At 39.0% G+C, this 15,485-nt stretch overlaps 1 protein-coding gene across 2 annotated transcripts in view; it reads right to left on the reverse strand.

Annotated features, from left to right (window-relative positions):
• Positions 1-15,485, reverse strand: part of MAP7D3 (MAP7 domain containing 3) — a 75,950-nt gene that overhangs the window by 41,034 nt on the left and 19,431 nt on the right. For both annotated transcript variants that reach the window (XM_072626663.1, XM_072626664.1), the window contains exons 4-6: positions 11,365-11,528; positions 5,975-6,089; positions 5,251-5,346 (exon numbers count right to left, since the gene is read on the reverse strand). In XM_072626663.1, the coding sequence (XP_072482764.1) occupies positions 5,251-5,346; positions 5,975-6,089; positions 11,365-11,528 (375 nt within the window). The remainder of the gene's footprint in view (positions 1-5,250; positions 5,347-5,974; positions 6,090-11,364; positions 11,529-15,485) is intronic.

Below are 15,485 nucleotides of genomic sequence, written 5' to 3' on the forward strand. Positions count from 1 at the left end.
ATGCAAGGCTAGCACCTATACTATACCCAACGGGTTGGACAATTCTCCATCTCACCCAGCCTGAACATAGGAAGAAAGAAGCATGTGCTCCCATCGACTATGTTTTCTCCAGCATTTCTTTCTGTGCATTTTATTAAAAAAGGACTTCTGCTACAATCTAATAAGGCAGATTGCTGCCTACAGCTCCTGGTAGGATTAAGGTGTATTTTGGGAGTCATGGTCAAAATGCCACCTCTGTTTTGCATAACACAGCTTTTATAGCCATAATAACAACAGCTATTTTGGACAATGCTGTATGGTTCAGAAAGAGCTTTATACTCATTGTTACATTTGATCCTCACTACAATACTGTGAGGTAGCTGCTATCGTTACATCCAACTTACATTTGAATAAACTGAGGCTCAGAAAGGTCAAGTGATTAACATACACGGCTGCAACTTCTGCTCCTTTCACTGCAGCTATTATCAGTCCAAAGTAATTTTTAAAGCATATGGGGATAACTTATTTTTCCTAATACTGATATGTTCTTTGAGTCTACTGGTCAACTCAGTTACCCAACAAATATACAGCATAGAATGCAGTGATATACATAAATATGAAATTGTTTGGTCTTTTTTTTCAGATACAAGGATCTGAACTTCAAAGAAGTGGTCCTATAGCAGATTCTTCTATGGAAAGCAGGGAACTCAGCATAGTCTTTGCTAGGCTCATGCCAGATGGGGGACACAACAGAGGTTCAATGTACAGGTTTAGGGCACTCTCTATCAAGGTGGGATTGATGAGGGGGTGGGGCAGAAAGGGGGGGGAGAACAGCATTGCTCACTATTTTCAAGAAGGCTGCATTTAGCTCTGCAATCCACTACAAGACTATACATATAATATACTACACATATAATGTACACAACATACTAACCACTAGACCACAATATCCTACAGTGTAGAGCCAATGCCAAAGGTCTTGTCCAATTAGTTCAACCTATAGTTATCATTCACTCCTGTAAACTGTTACTATCTGTATAATTCATTTGGCATATTTTGACTTCTCATGAGTCTATGTCTTGTCTTCTCATGTAGACTAAGCTTCTTGAGGACAGGTCCTGTATCATATACTACATCCTTCATATACCTAGCATGACTTGTTGGGCCCTTAAGCAAGCACTCAGTTGTCCTACTATATAAGTAAGAGGAACAGGGTCAGGGGTTCCACTAAACTGGCTTGAGGAACTGTGTGTCCAGGTTTCCCTAAGAAAGGCCACAGCTCAGGGACTAACGAGGGCTGTTGCTTTTAAGTCACGCAATCATGGATGTCCTAGAAAATCACCTGAGTGGATTAAGTATGGCATTTATAATCAGTCAGCTAGGGTATTACTTATCACAGAGTCTAATTATATTGTGCACGTCAATAATGCAAGACCAGATTTTGAGGCAGCATGGCACAGTCAGCCAACTAGAAATTATTAAGGGCCCATTAGGTGCCAAGCAAGCACTGGACTAATGAAAAATGCACAATTTGGAATCATTAGAGCTTGGCTCATAAGCAACATCATGGTACAGTACCAAATGTTCGATTTGGTATGAGAAGACCGGGGTTGAAATCATGGCTCTGCCCTCACCACCTAAGTAATCAGGAACGCCACCCTTAGCTTCTCTGGGCCTCAGGTTTCTCACCTGGAAAATGAAAGGGTTGGATGATGGCTCTCTCTAAGATCCCCTCTAGCTCAAAAGCCATAATCTTATGATACTTTCCAACTTGGACACTTACTAGCTATGTGATTTTAAGCTGATCATTTAATGATCTCTAAGCCTCAATTTCTTCATTCTCAATACAGGGCTAATAATTCCTGCACTTTTTTTTGGCTAAGTATTTTATGAACCATAAAGCATTCTATCCATGGGAGTTATTTTAATGAATGACATGATAGTGACTGAGTCTGTATAATAAGGCCATTTCTAGCTCTCAGAATTGGCCCCTAATAACAACACTTGATTTGAAGTTCCACTCTGGCCATGGCTTCCACTCCCTCTACCATTGGAAAACTGGATTCAGTTCCCTGGGCTTTAGTAGGCCAACTGTGGCCTTATCTTGCCTGGTTCTAGGGCTCCACAGCACTTCCAGGATGTTTCCCGCCATGTACATATCTCTACCTGGCACCCCTTTATGTATTGCCTTTCTCCATTCACATGTAAGTTCCTTGAGGACAGGGTTTGTTTAGCAGGCATTTATTTGCATCAAAGTTCCTAGCACAGATTAAGCATCTAATAAATGCACTCTCTGTGTACAGGGATCTGCTGCAAAAGATGCTTCACCAGGTTTGTCAGTATTAAGAGTCAATCTCAATAGAGAGTTATAAAGTCTTATAAAACTTTTTTTAAAGTAGCATGTTTTAGAAGAGGTTATGTTAGTGTTGAGAGTGGGAGGTTAACACAGAGTGCCAGTTCTGAAAGGGATCTCAGATCAAGAACTCCCTTTCTAACATTCCTGAGGCATCACTTTTGGACAGATCGAATTGTTCTGAAGTTTTCCCTTACATATCTGCACTGCTGGGCCCAAGCAGAATAAATCGAATCCCTCTTCTTTGAAATACTTAACAGCAGCAATCATGTGCCTCCTGAGCCCTCTATTTTCAAGAAAACCCCTACTCCTCCTTCAAGGGATCTTAGTAGGACCTATTCTTCAGTCCTTTCACCATCCTAGGTACCTTCTTCTAGTCAACTTTTCCTAAAATGTGGCATGCCGATCAGAATGCAGCATCCTGCCCAAGACAAAGCACAGCCAATCAACTGCCTCCCTCCTCCTAGATACTAGCCTTTTAAAATGCAACCTAGAGCAGCAACAGATTTTCCTTGGCTGCCATGTCACCCTATTAGCTCAGGCTGAGCTTGTAGTCCACTAAAAACCCCAAAGATTTTTCACTGGAAAATCTAGCCAAGCATTCCCTAGCCTGGATTTGTGGGGTTAATTTTTTTAAATCAGAAATAGAACTTCACACTTATTCCTATTGAACCTTGTCTTACTGACTCCTCATGCCATGACTGTCATCTTTCTGGCTCTTGTCAGCCAATGTGTTAGCCACCTCTCTTGCTTTCATGCCATGTACAAATATGACAAGTATGCCTCTGTCTTTCACCTTAATCATGAACAAAACTGCTGAATGACCACAGGCAGATTTGGGGGCAGGGGGACTACCATTCTACTAAAAACCTCCCTCCTCCAAACTGTCATTTCCCCATTAATAACTGCTTGTGGAGGGGCAGTCTGGTCAATCAAGCAGTTTCAAATGCCTCAAACTAAACTATCACCTAGCCTCTCCAAGCATTGTATGACAAACTTAATTGAATCCTTTGCTGAAATCTTTAAAGTATACCAAGCATACAGCATTCACCTGATCTACCAAATCTAGTCACCCCATCAGCTTTGGTGGTGGTAGAAAGAGGTGGCATGCTAACGGCTACTTTCTAAAATGGGCCAACATCGACTCAGGTCAAAGAAAAACAGTGATGAAACAGAGTTGAGACAAACATAAAAACAAATCTCTGGCTGTTTAACAGTCCATTTACTTAAGAGAAATACTGTCTTCTGGCCTGATGTTTCCGTTACATATTATTTATGATGTTTCTTAATGAGACTTGGCCCATTCTTCAAAATCCTGTGGGTCACTTTGTTTTGCTTTTGTAAAGGATGTTTCATAGCTGCTGGTACACAGGGCTGGTGGGTTTTGATAGAAGTATCCTCCCCTAGTCCTGTCATTTTAACTACTTTATTCCCAATTTCCCCGACCCTGTTATTCAGGCATTTCCAAGGGCCTATCTATCCTACAGCTCATTTCTAGCAAGGGTTTGTCCTTTGGATAGCTATCAATCAACCTCACCTAAGGTGTCTAATAGTATTTTCAAGTATTCCTGCTAAATCTACATTTTAATAGGAAGCTCTTGGCACCAGAAAAGTCAATCTCAAAGAAATGATTTCTAATGGAAGAATTTCAGGCACTGTAGAAGTGATGTACATAGTGAGGGAAGATATTTTTGGACAGAGCAGCCTCTCTGACATCTCTCAAACCACAACATACTAACTGTCTATTCTGGCCTGGGTTGGGTTTTTACCAAAAAAAGAAACAAAAAACAAAAAACAACCCCCCCAACAACATGTTAATTTAGATTACACCAACTGGGAACCCATGATTCTTTTGATGGAATGAGCTATTCACTGTTCCCATTTCCCTGAAAAAAAAGAGCTTGCAATCAGTTGGGCAAACACAACACTCAAAGAAGGGATAACTGTCGACTTTGAGAATAAGCTGTCTTAAAACATTTTAGAGGGTCTAGTTTATCATATCTGTATTAATAATTACATCAATGTTTGAAAGCAACCCCACAAAGAACTATCAAGGCAAAATCAGCAACTAACATATGTTTTTATAGGTACTGTGAAGTATATAGCTGTATATCCTAGAAAGTACTTTGTATCTCGATCCATTTAGACTGGCTTCCCCAACTCAATCCTAAAGTACCTAATTCAGTGGACTAGCAGGTCCCCTATGCCAGCTGACATTAAATGCTGATGCCCAAATTCCACTGAGTCAACTACAACACCAATCACTAATCTCATCACTGCCTAAAACCTTTGGTGACTGAGTCCCATCAACTACTAAATAAAATCTAGCCAAATGATCAAGGCCCTCTGCAACTTGGAGCTTCCCTCCCTTTCCATTCCCTCAACTCCCCCGCCTTTTCCTATTTCTCTACCTTTAGTTATAGCATCCTCGTGCCTGGAATGCATTCTCCTTTCACCCTACTCCAATGCGACCACCTCCTCCATGAGGTCTCTTCCAACCCCTTCTTGCCTTACACATGACATTTTCTTTGTTCCTTTCTTCCACATATATCTTCTGTTATTCTCTACTATGGTAACTTGCATGTCATGTCCTTCCAACTATACTAAATATAACTTTCATGAGAACAGGGATCTCTGTATCCCCAGTACCTGGTAGAGCGTTCAGTGAGCATGGGAGGAACTTAATACGTGTTTGTTAAGTGGAATTAAATTAATCTGAATAAGTGAGATTTTCCTGTACAAAATCTAACATGTGGCTATATATCTCTAGGGCCAGAATCCCAACACCTCTGACTCTGTGGCATATTTCCTTACCACGATGGCTTACTTCATCACAACTAATGAAAGGGAAGCTTACAGTAGCATATGTTAGTGGAAAGTACATACTAAGAGCAAGCAAAAATTTTGGAAACAAATACCACTGGATCCACCTTCTTCTGCAGCCTGCAGCTCTGTGGAAGAAGGGATTTTGTCAACTAAATCTACAGGATTGGGTGGGGAAGCGCTCGACAGACCTAAACAGAAAAACAGTTATAATACAAATGGAAAAATGTAGACAGTGGTTTTAACTAAACATCAATAACACTAATAAAATCATCTATGTTCTTAAAACAGCCATCAATGATCACAAATGTTTACATTTAAACGGACATTTATAAGTGACTGATGAAAAAAAAATTCAAAAATAAAGCTTCAGAAAATTTTTGGACCACTGCTTGTCCAACTCACCAATTTTCAGTCATTTTCAATGTTTGTCTTATTGCTTCCTCTGTTCACTTTGTTAATTTAAGTCTTAAAAGTTTTAAAACTTAAATTTTTAAAAGGTCTCCTTTTTCTATGAAAAAAGCTGCTAAAATTAGTGTGCTTAATAAGCAGTCTCACATAACAGAGAGAATTACGTAAGCATCTACCATTTTTTAGTCTTGGTGAATGAAAGTTATCAAAATGGTAACCTCTTCATTTTAGTATTTCAATCTAATGATAATGCTATGTGATAAGTTTCATATTACTAACATCTAGGTGTAAACACTAAAAAAATCATATATAAAAGTAAACATTCTACTAAAATTGGGTTAATAACATTAAAAATTCTTTGAATGCTTTTCTTTTTCATTATAGGGAATCAGTCCTACTAATAATTACCAGATTTGCTGTCTGAATCTGGTGTTACAGAGCCTCCCCATGACCATCTCTTCTGTCGCTGTTCCAGGCGGTTGCTACGTTCCAAAGTACGGTTAACCATTGCCTCATAATGTTCCTATTTAACATTTAAAAATAAATAAGTACCCATTACATTAGTACATCAACTTTATGTATAGTTTATGCAACTTCCCTCCACCCATGCACCCCAGACTTAAAGCAAAAATGTAGAAAGAATTGTGGGAACATAAATGCCTTACTTTACCCACAAATAATCAGAGAATCTCAGAACTGGATGCTATCTCAGAAGCCCTCTAGTCTAACCTATACCTGTATGGGAAGCCCCTCTATAACATATCTGAGCAGTCCTTGCACTGAAAATAATGTCTAATAAGATCTCTGATGTGTAAAGCTCTTTATGTAGAATGCTGTTAAGTTCTAAATCTAACCACATCATTGGCTTTTAAAGTTACACTTAATTACCTATACTAAAGAAACATTTAATACTGGGCTGACAAAATGCTAACATTAAGCTAGGAAAGCAGGTTGAATAAAATTAAAATAGATGACTAAAGTAAGATATTGAAGCAAATAAAATTGAAACAATAATACTTCTACATTAGTAGTAACAATATTACCTGAATAGCTGGCAACCAGAGATTCAATTAACTAATACTGTGTATGTAAAATGAAAGCAAAAGAATATAGATACGTAAAAAGTCAAGAATCATTTCCAATTTATCTTTCCATTCAATAATGCCCAATGTGTATCACTCTTATGTCCCTATGTTATAGAAAATACAAATCAAATAGCTTTATGTTATCTACTAAAATAGTAAATTGAAAAGATTTTTTGAAGAAAAAGCTTTGATGGGAAAAAACCTATCAGAAAATTCTAATGAGACCCCAAACTATGAGTAGAGGCATAGCTTTTAAATACTAGCTTCTTGTTTTGTTTCTCCTTACTTGTTAAGAGCTCACGGCTAGCCTACAACCATAATGCAAAGGTATACCTCACTTTAAGCAAATCTGACATCTGAAACTATGACTTTACACAAAAGGTACAGGACTTCCAAGTCATTACCTCCCTGACAATTTAAATTCATCCCTTTTTCCCCACAGCCCCCATCCCAACTCAATTTTTCAAGGCCCAATTAACTCCCAGTAGCCAATCTGGGGCCCATCTGAACACTTCCCTTCTTTTTAGCCCACAGAACATACTGTAAGTATCATACAGTTAGTTTAAATATTTAATTAGATGCTATCTTATATTGTTTTCAAGTACAAGAGAGTAAGGTGCAGTGGAAAGAATACTCAACTCAAAGTTAGCAGGAAACTGGGTTCAAAGCCCTTCTCTGACACTGTGGGACACAGGTAAGTCATTTAAACTGAGTCTCAGTATAAAATGAGGCTTCTTACATGGTCTTTAACTGGTTAAAAAAATCAAGGTTCAATAATGATAATTCGAAAGTCCTGCTCTAAATTATAACAGACATTAGTAATAATAGGAGTAGCAGTAGCTGGCATTTATATGGTGCTTTAAAGTTTGGAAAGTGTTTGATAAAGGTTATCTCATTTGATCCTCCCAAATACTGTTATCCCCATTTTACAGATGAGGAAACTGAGACCGACTTGACTTGCCCACGGTCATACAGCTAGTGAGTGTCTAAGGCTGGAGTTGAACTCAGGTATTCCTGACTTCCAGTTCAACCACCTAATCACTTGGTAAGCTAAAACTATAGCTATACAGACTGATATTCCGGACAGAAATTTTTTAATGCTGTTTCCAAAAGTGAGTAAGATGGCCTTCTTGTCTCAAAATTTCTTAAATTTCCACTACAGGATTTCCACTACATCCACTAAGGATGCTTGGCATACTTGACTAAATAAAGCCAACCTCAGGGACAATAACTTTGACAACGACAATATCACAGTAACACCATCCCTACAAATTCCCTAGATAAAAATGACTATTTGTCTGGGAGCTAAGATAAAGCTACTGAAAAAAGAGCAGTCTATGCCTTTTGAAGAGAAAAAAATTCAGAGCAGCAGACATCTCAGAAGCAAAGAAAAAGAGGTGAATGTGTCAAAGAATATTAGTAATCAAGAGTTTAATATATATATGTATATATATAAACATATATATTAATGAAAGGGAGAAGTCACCTTTCATTCTACACTGTATATGAACACTGTCTATGATATAGATGAACACAGATTTTTATGTCACATTATAAAAATATAAATAATAGCTCACAATTCCCCAATCCTTGATCATTTAAAAAGCACTGTCTTCAGCATGGTGCTGTAAAGAAAAAGGCAGTCCAAGGATATGATGCTCAGCAAGGTTCAGGGATTGGACCACATTCCCAAGCCAGGACTGAAAGGCGGCGTCCCCAGCTCCAGGGCTAGGACTTCCCACTACGCTATGCCGCCCTCAAACAGAGGACCTTCAGCCAGTTGTTTCCAGAGCCACCACTGCTCCTACATGTTTCCTCACAAATGAAGGATTCTTCCAAGAAATATTATACACTTACTGCTGATTCTCAAACCCAGTTATTCATCTGACAATGGTTGTAAGAAACATGCTAAGCCAATGTCTGGTATATATGTCCTTGTCTACCCTGCTGGGAAGGTATAACAGACAATTTGAAGAAAGGCACCCAAGCATTCAAAATATGTATCTGTCCTAACCCAAAATAAATGCAAGTTCTGAAACTTCAGAATGAAAGCAAATGGTGGTCTGGTTTTTGGTATCAATATGAGGTCTTTAAGCCACACAATCCAGTCCATGCTCTTGGTGACGCTAATACACAAATAACTACAAAAAACACAGAAGTTACAGTCCTATTGTACAAGACACCAAACTGACCTAAGGAAAAGTACCTCTGACAAGGTATCTTATTTAAGCATGTTATTATTTTATTGAAAGAAACATCTATTCCCATGGTTTTAGCAAAGTAAAAGCAAAACAATCCAAAAAATAAGATTCAAGAAAAATCAGGACAAATACAAAATATCTGAATTTACCTGTAGCTAAAAACCAAGTTGCACATATGTGAAATAGGATGGTTACTGATGACCTCCACACATCGTGGAATAGGATGGGATTCATTGTGAGCCACAAGCTGAACTAACAGTAACATGGCACTAACTAGTACTCAAATATCCTGACTAATACTAGGATACATGTGAAAATAAGCCCAGGGAGAACATACAAGATCATTATCCTATAACATCTGTCCTGGATAAGCACTTATTTATTAAATCTAGCCTCTTGAGCACTCAAAATTAACATGGTAAAGTGCTCTACTTATAGGAGAGACATTGGTATTATGCTCTGAGCCTGCTGTCCTTTTATTTCACACACAATTCTAATGAGGTTGGTTATCTGGCTTCTAAGACCACAGTAGATTAGAAATAGCAATTTAGAAGTAGGGCAGGGACAATGACAACACTGAGAAGCAAGAAGAAAGAGAGAAAAACTATAAAAAGCCAATATAGTAACTCAAAGAACATGGCAGGCAGGGGTAACTTAGTTTGGAAGTAAAGAATCCTACAATGCTAAAGCTGCTCTTAAAGTCATCATTATATTACAAAACAGGATTACAATTAATTATCATGATGATGACCTTGAGGCAAGATTACACTAAATTATGTCAATTATACTCTGTTCAAGAAATAGGACCTTTTAAGAATATTTTCATTAAAATTGTTTTTCAAGTATTGGTGTTTAAAAGGTATCCAGAAAACTTGGCTATCTGGCATGACTCACACCTCAAGGATTCCAGATCCTTTAGATTTTACTTCAGCAACAGACTTTAGGGGTACCACCATTTTTTCTAGTCACCCAGGTTTACAAACTGGAGTCATCCCCAACTCTTCACTCTCACTCATAACCCCTTCATCCAATCTTGTCAGTTAAGCTAAGTCTTGTCAGTTCAGCCTCTTCAGCATCTCTTCCACCCACCTCCTCTCTACTCACCACAACCATCCTAGTTCAGGCTCTCATCACCTCTAGTCTGGGCAACTTCAACAGCCCCTCACAGAGGTCTCCTCATATCCAGTCTCTCCCTTCTTAGATCCATCCTCCACTCCACTGACAAATTTATATTCCTGACAGGGAGGTTTGTGTGCTGCTAGAGAACTCTGAGCTTCTCCATTTGGCATTTAAGCCTTTCTCAGTCTGGCTGCAGCCTCCCTCTCCAAACTCACGGCACCTTAGTCCCTCACCCTACATGCTTCAGCATGTTGTTCCCAACATCAAACAATCTATCTCCTACATCCTTGCCTTTATATAGGCTATCCCAGTGCCCTGAATGTTCTTCGCCCTCCCCACTTCTGTGGTCTTAGAACCCATAAGTCCTTTCAAGAAGCTTTTCCTGATTCTGCTGGCAGTTGATGCTCCTCCAAATAATTGTGTATTTTGTGTGTGCACACGTGTGCATGTATGGACTTATCTGTGAATATGTAATCCCCAAGAAGAATGAAAACTTCCTGAGAGCAGGGACTATTTAACTTTTCTTTTTATATTACCAATGCCTAGCACACAACAGGCACTTAATAAATACTTGATGAGAGGCCAGAACTATTATTATTAAAATCTAGAGCTTTAACTCCAGTAAAAATATAGGACTTGCTGGGGCTGGGTAACACTCACTGATGGATGCAGAAGCAGGAAAGATTAGGGGGAAAGGGGCCAGGAGATCAGGATTGCCTAGAGAATAACGAGGAGAAAATGTCAAATGAATCTTGTCACCATTCAAGTAAAACACTCAAAATTCTAGGCAGCTTCCCCATGGCCAAGTGAAAAAAGTCAAGGTCACAGAGAAGAGCATGCAGCAATCCTAGTTTAGGGCCCTGAGCCAGTCTAGCCCAGCTCCATAGCCTGGTGTCCTCAGCCCAAGTAGCTGTCATAATATAGCAGGCCAACTGCAGCCCAGGTCTTTAGCTGGACAGGAGCTTACTCCCCAAGCTGAGAAGTAACTAATCATGAAGGTTTCAATAGCCCAAGAGATATAACATGGAAGAAAGGGGAAAAAGAGAAGGTGAGGCAAACCTGATTTTCCATATGAAGGGCTGGAAAGAGAAAGGAAGAGACAAACAGCACGAGGCTATTAGAAAAGCATCCCAGATGTAGGACACAACAGTGGCCTTGGATTATTTGCAGCATGTTAGGGGGAAAGGAAGGGAAGAAACATTTCTACAGCACCTACTATGGGCCAGACGCTGTACTAAGCACTCTGCACCATATTACCTCATTTGATCCTCACAACAACCCTGGGTGCTATTATGAGCCCCATTTTACAGATGAGGAAACTGAGGCAGACACAGGTGAAGTGACTTGCCCAGGGTCACCGGGGTCAGAAGCATTAAGCAAACATGTAACACACCTTTTCTTCATCTAACTTCTGCCTTCTTTTCTCTTCCACGGCTGCTCGTCGCTGCTGTTCTTTCTGCTTCTGTTCTTTTATCTTTCTCTGTCTTTCTTCCATCTGCTTCTCATATTGGAGTTTTGCCTTTTTCTCCTTCTCAAGTAATTGTGTTTCTTTGAAAGCTATAATATTCAAAGCGCATTTGACAAACAAAATTAGAAGAAAAAGCAGGTTCTCTTTTTAATATACAGAAAAGGAAGAAGTAAATGCTAGTCACTCTTCTCCTAAAACAATACAACCTGCATATTAAGTCAAACTCGGAGTCGCTGGGTAATTGAAGACTCATAAGTACACACAGACAACCACCACAGAATTAACTGCATTACACGTTCTCCAGCAACTGTATCTGGAGATCTTAAACATGAAAATTCAATTTTCTTTTTTGGAAATCTAGCAACTTAGCATGAGCTCAAATTTCAACGTAGATATTTATAGAGAATAAGTTATATACCTACCACAAAGTCCTACTCCAATGCTTCATGTGGCTTTTAGGTACTTCTAGGTCCTTGAAAATTATGACAGTAAAGTGTAAACTTTGGCAGATTCTGCTAGGAAAGCTCTGAGTACAGGTCCTGACTGCCCGCAACCCAAAGACCAGTCTGAGGTATTATCAGCAGGCTGGCGACCAGGTGCTGAACTCTTTGACCATGACAACCCACGAAACAGTGACACATAAAAATGGTTGTCAATAAGGTATGTCCTACTTCAACTTCTGAGGCGAAGGGGCAAAGTGGTCAAAAAGGGAGCAGAGGGGGCTAAGAATTCCACAAGACAGAATAAAACATCAACTGGAAATCATGGAAAATAGGAGAGGTACCTCCTGTGGGAGACTAGAAAAAGGCGAATATCCCAATTTAGAAGAGAACAGAATCAATAAACTCTATGTCAGTGAGCTTGACTTCTATTTCTGGAAAAATTCTGGAATGAATCATTAAAAGGGTGGTCGGCCAATATATAGACAGGAAAGAGTGGCGATTACAAAGAGCCAACGTGGTTTTTATCAAGAACAGTTCATGACAGACAGATTTCATTTCCTTTTATGACAGGATTATTAGAGTGGATGAGGAGAATCCTATGGACATAGTAAATTTAGATTTTAGCATAGTTTTGAATAAAGTATCTCAAATTATTCTTGTAAAGAAGATGGAAAGATTAAACGGGTTAGAGAACAATATAACCAGATGTATTCAGACCTGGTTGGATGCCTGGACTCAGAGAGTAGTGACTGATTCAATGTCAGTATGACAGAAGGTCTCCAGAGAAGTGAGTTCCCCAAGGACCGGTTTTTGGCCAGGTACAACTTAACATTCTTATCAATGACTCAGTTAAATGCATGGAAGGTAGCTCATCAAGTTTGAAGACAACCCAATATTTGGAGGAGTAGCTAACACTGTGTGGAAAAATGAGGATTCAAAAGGATCCTGACTGATGACAGCATTGGGCTGAATATGAATTTCAACAGGAATAAATGTACTCTTGCACTTGGGGGCAAAAACTTCACTTTACAAGTATATAACGGGAGAGGCATGGTTATATAGCATGTTTTAATGCGTTTATCAACTCGTTAGGAGTCAGCAGAGTGATGTGGCAGCCACTAATACTATTCTGAATTGAGTTGCATTAAGAGGAGCATGGCTTCAAGGAATAAGGTGATAGTCTCAATGTACACTTTCCTCATCAGATCTCCTCAGGAGCACTGTGTTGAATTCTAGGCAATGAATTTTAAGAAAGACAATGACAATCAAAAAATTGTAAAAGATATCCATTGACAAACTGGAGAGTATGGGGGTGGGGGGATGTGCCCCAACGAGGATGGTGAAGGGACTTGAGTCCATGTCATGTGAAAATTAGTTGAAAGAACTAGTTTTGTTTATTCTGGAAGAAAAAAAAGAAAGAACTGAGGGAGACATGGTAGGTATCTTTAAGGACTTGATGAATTTTCATGAGGAGGAGGCATTAGACTTTTTCTGTTTGGCCCCAATGGACAAATCCAAGAACAATGGGCAAAGAGAACTCTAAGGTTGATGTTAAGAAAAATTTCCTAACAATAAATGCTGTCTAAGAGTGGAGTGGGATGCCTTGAGGGGCACCCCTCCTTGGAGCTCTTCTGGACTATCACCCTCCCAAGTATATTATAGTGGAGATTCCTTTAACATATGAGTTGGACTAGATGGTCTTCCGAGGTCCCTTCCAACTTTGTAAAATCTATGATTTTATAGTACAGGATGTGAAGCATATTCACATTCTCACTATAAATGAAAAAAAAAACTATAAGGAAATTGAAGCTAACTGGAAGGATGCCTCACAGGTTTCTCCTTGGAGAGGCAAATAAAGGTGTTGACAGAGTTTGTTTCAATGTGTGCCCAGAGACAACAATAAGTATCATTTCAGGAGACAATTGGGCACTTCATTTTGTGCTGTTCATAATGAACGTAAGCAAAAGGAAAACAAAGATAACTCTAACATGTTCTGACATATTGCAAGGTTGAGAAGGTAAAGAAATTCCAAGAACTCAATTAGCAAACCACTAAATTAAGTCAATATATACCTTAAAACCTAGTGACTTAGATGCAGAGGTAGGCATAAGGGAAAAGGCTGAAAATACATCATAAAATATAGTCTAGGAGGATTAAGAAAAGAAAGAGGCTAAAGACATATAAACTATATAGAAGACTGACCATGATATATCATGACGACTTTCTTCAAGAAGAGTTAGAAGGAATTGGACATGTCCTACTCTCACTATCACCACAGAAAATGAAATTGACTATTACTAGAGACAGACAGGCAAAAACTTGTTACCAATGTGGGAATCATTTCAGAATCAGATCTGCCAACTTGACAGAACAAAAAATAAAATCAAAACCAAATCAGTAAGTACATGTATCGTAGACAGACACTTGAAGGCAGACAATAACGTGGGCCCAAAGTGGAATAGTAGAAATGAGAGCAAGTGGGATTGCTTTTCACAAACTGAGTAACTCACAAACTGATCCCTGAAATAAAAACCCACCTCTGTAACACTAATATTTTTGCCAGTGAAGTCATATAACTGTGAATCATGGAATACTATGATCTTCCAAGAATCAAAATGGCAGATGACCCAAAAGGCAATGGAAAGATGTGTTTATGTGTGTGAAGAGGGGGAGGGAGGTAGAGTATATTACTTACAATGACCTGCACACAGGAAGTGGCATATTCAGAAGATGCATGATCTGTAATGCAGGGGCAGGGGTAGGGGGAAGGCTGGTCATGTAATAAGAGCAAGAGATAATAGATGGAAAACCTAAATGCTATTTAAGAAGAAATATGTGGTCTTGACCACATTTACTGGGCTCCCTACGGAGGATTTATGCAAGAAAATAAAGAGGCACACAGAATAAGAAGGTGGGGATGGGTAGTGATCTGTACCACAGAAGGACATAACTACATAAATCACAAATACAATGAATTACTGGAGTGTAACACTCATGTCAATTTCAACTGAAGCAAAAATCCAGACCAACATATGGTATTTTAAAAGGACATTAATTTCCCCCTTGCCCACCTCTCAAAATGGAAATGAAAGCAATAAATGTTTACTTTCAACAGCAAGCATCTTCTACGACTTCACTTTCAAAAGTATATTCAGTACTCTAGTCTCTATATTCTTAGAATAATTCTCATAGCACATTAGACAAAAGGAAAACATTGTACCATGTCCACATAGTTCCTCACTTAAGAAGATTAGGTAGTATCTGTGCAGTCCTAAAAAAGAGTCTTCCACTTTGCTCCAGAGAGCTGTTCCATTAAAAACCAGGGTAATTAAGGATTCAATTGGATGAAGGCAAGTACTAGTTTTGCCAGGTGATTTGGTAGCAACAGAACTGAGATATAGTAGATTGCTGTATTCTTTCTGGCTATGGAAGGATTCCTCATTTAGATCCTTATTTCAATACTTCCAATGACTGGGACTTCGTGGAGGGGGGGCTGCTATCACCAAGGTATCACCTCACAACTTCCCTATTGCAGATTTTCTGGTTTTGAAGGGACTGACTGCACGTACACTTTACTGCCACAGGCTTTGGAACCCAGAGTTA

This window comes from Notamacropus eugenii, chromosome X (genome assembly GCF_028372415.1).
Source record: "Notamacropus eugenii isolate mMacEug1 chromosome X, mMacEug1.pri_v2, whole genome shotgun sequence".
Taxonomy (NCBI): Eukaryota; Metazoa; Chordata; class Mammalia; order Diprotodontia; family Macropodidae; genus Notamacropus; species Notamacropus eugenii.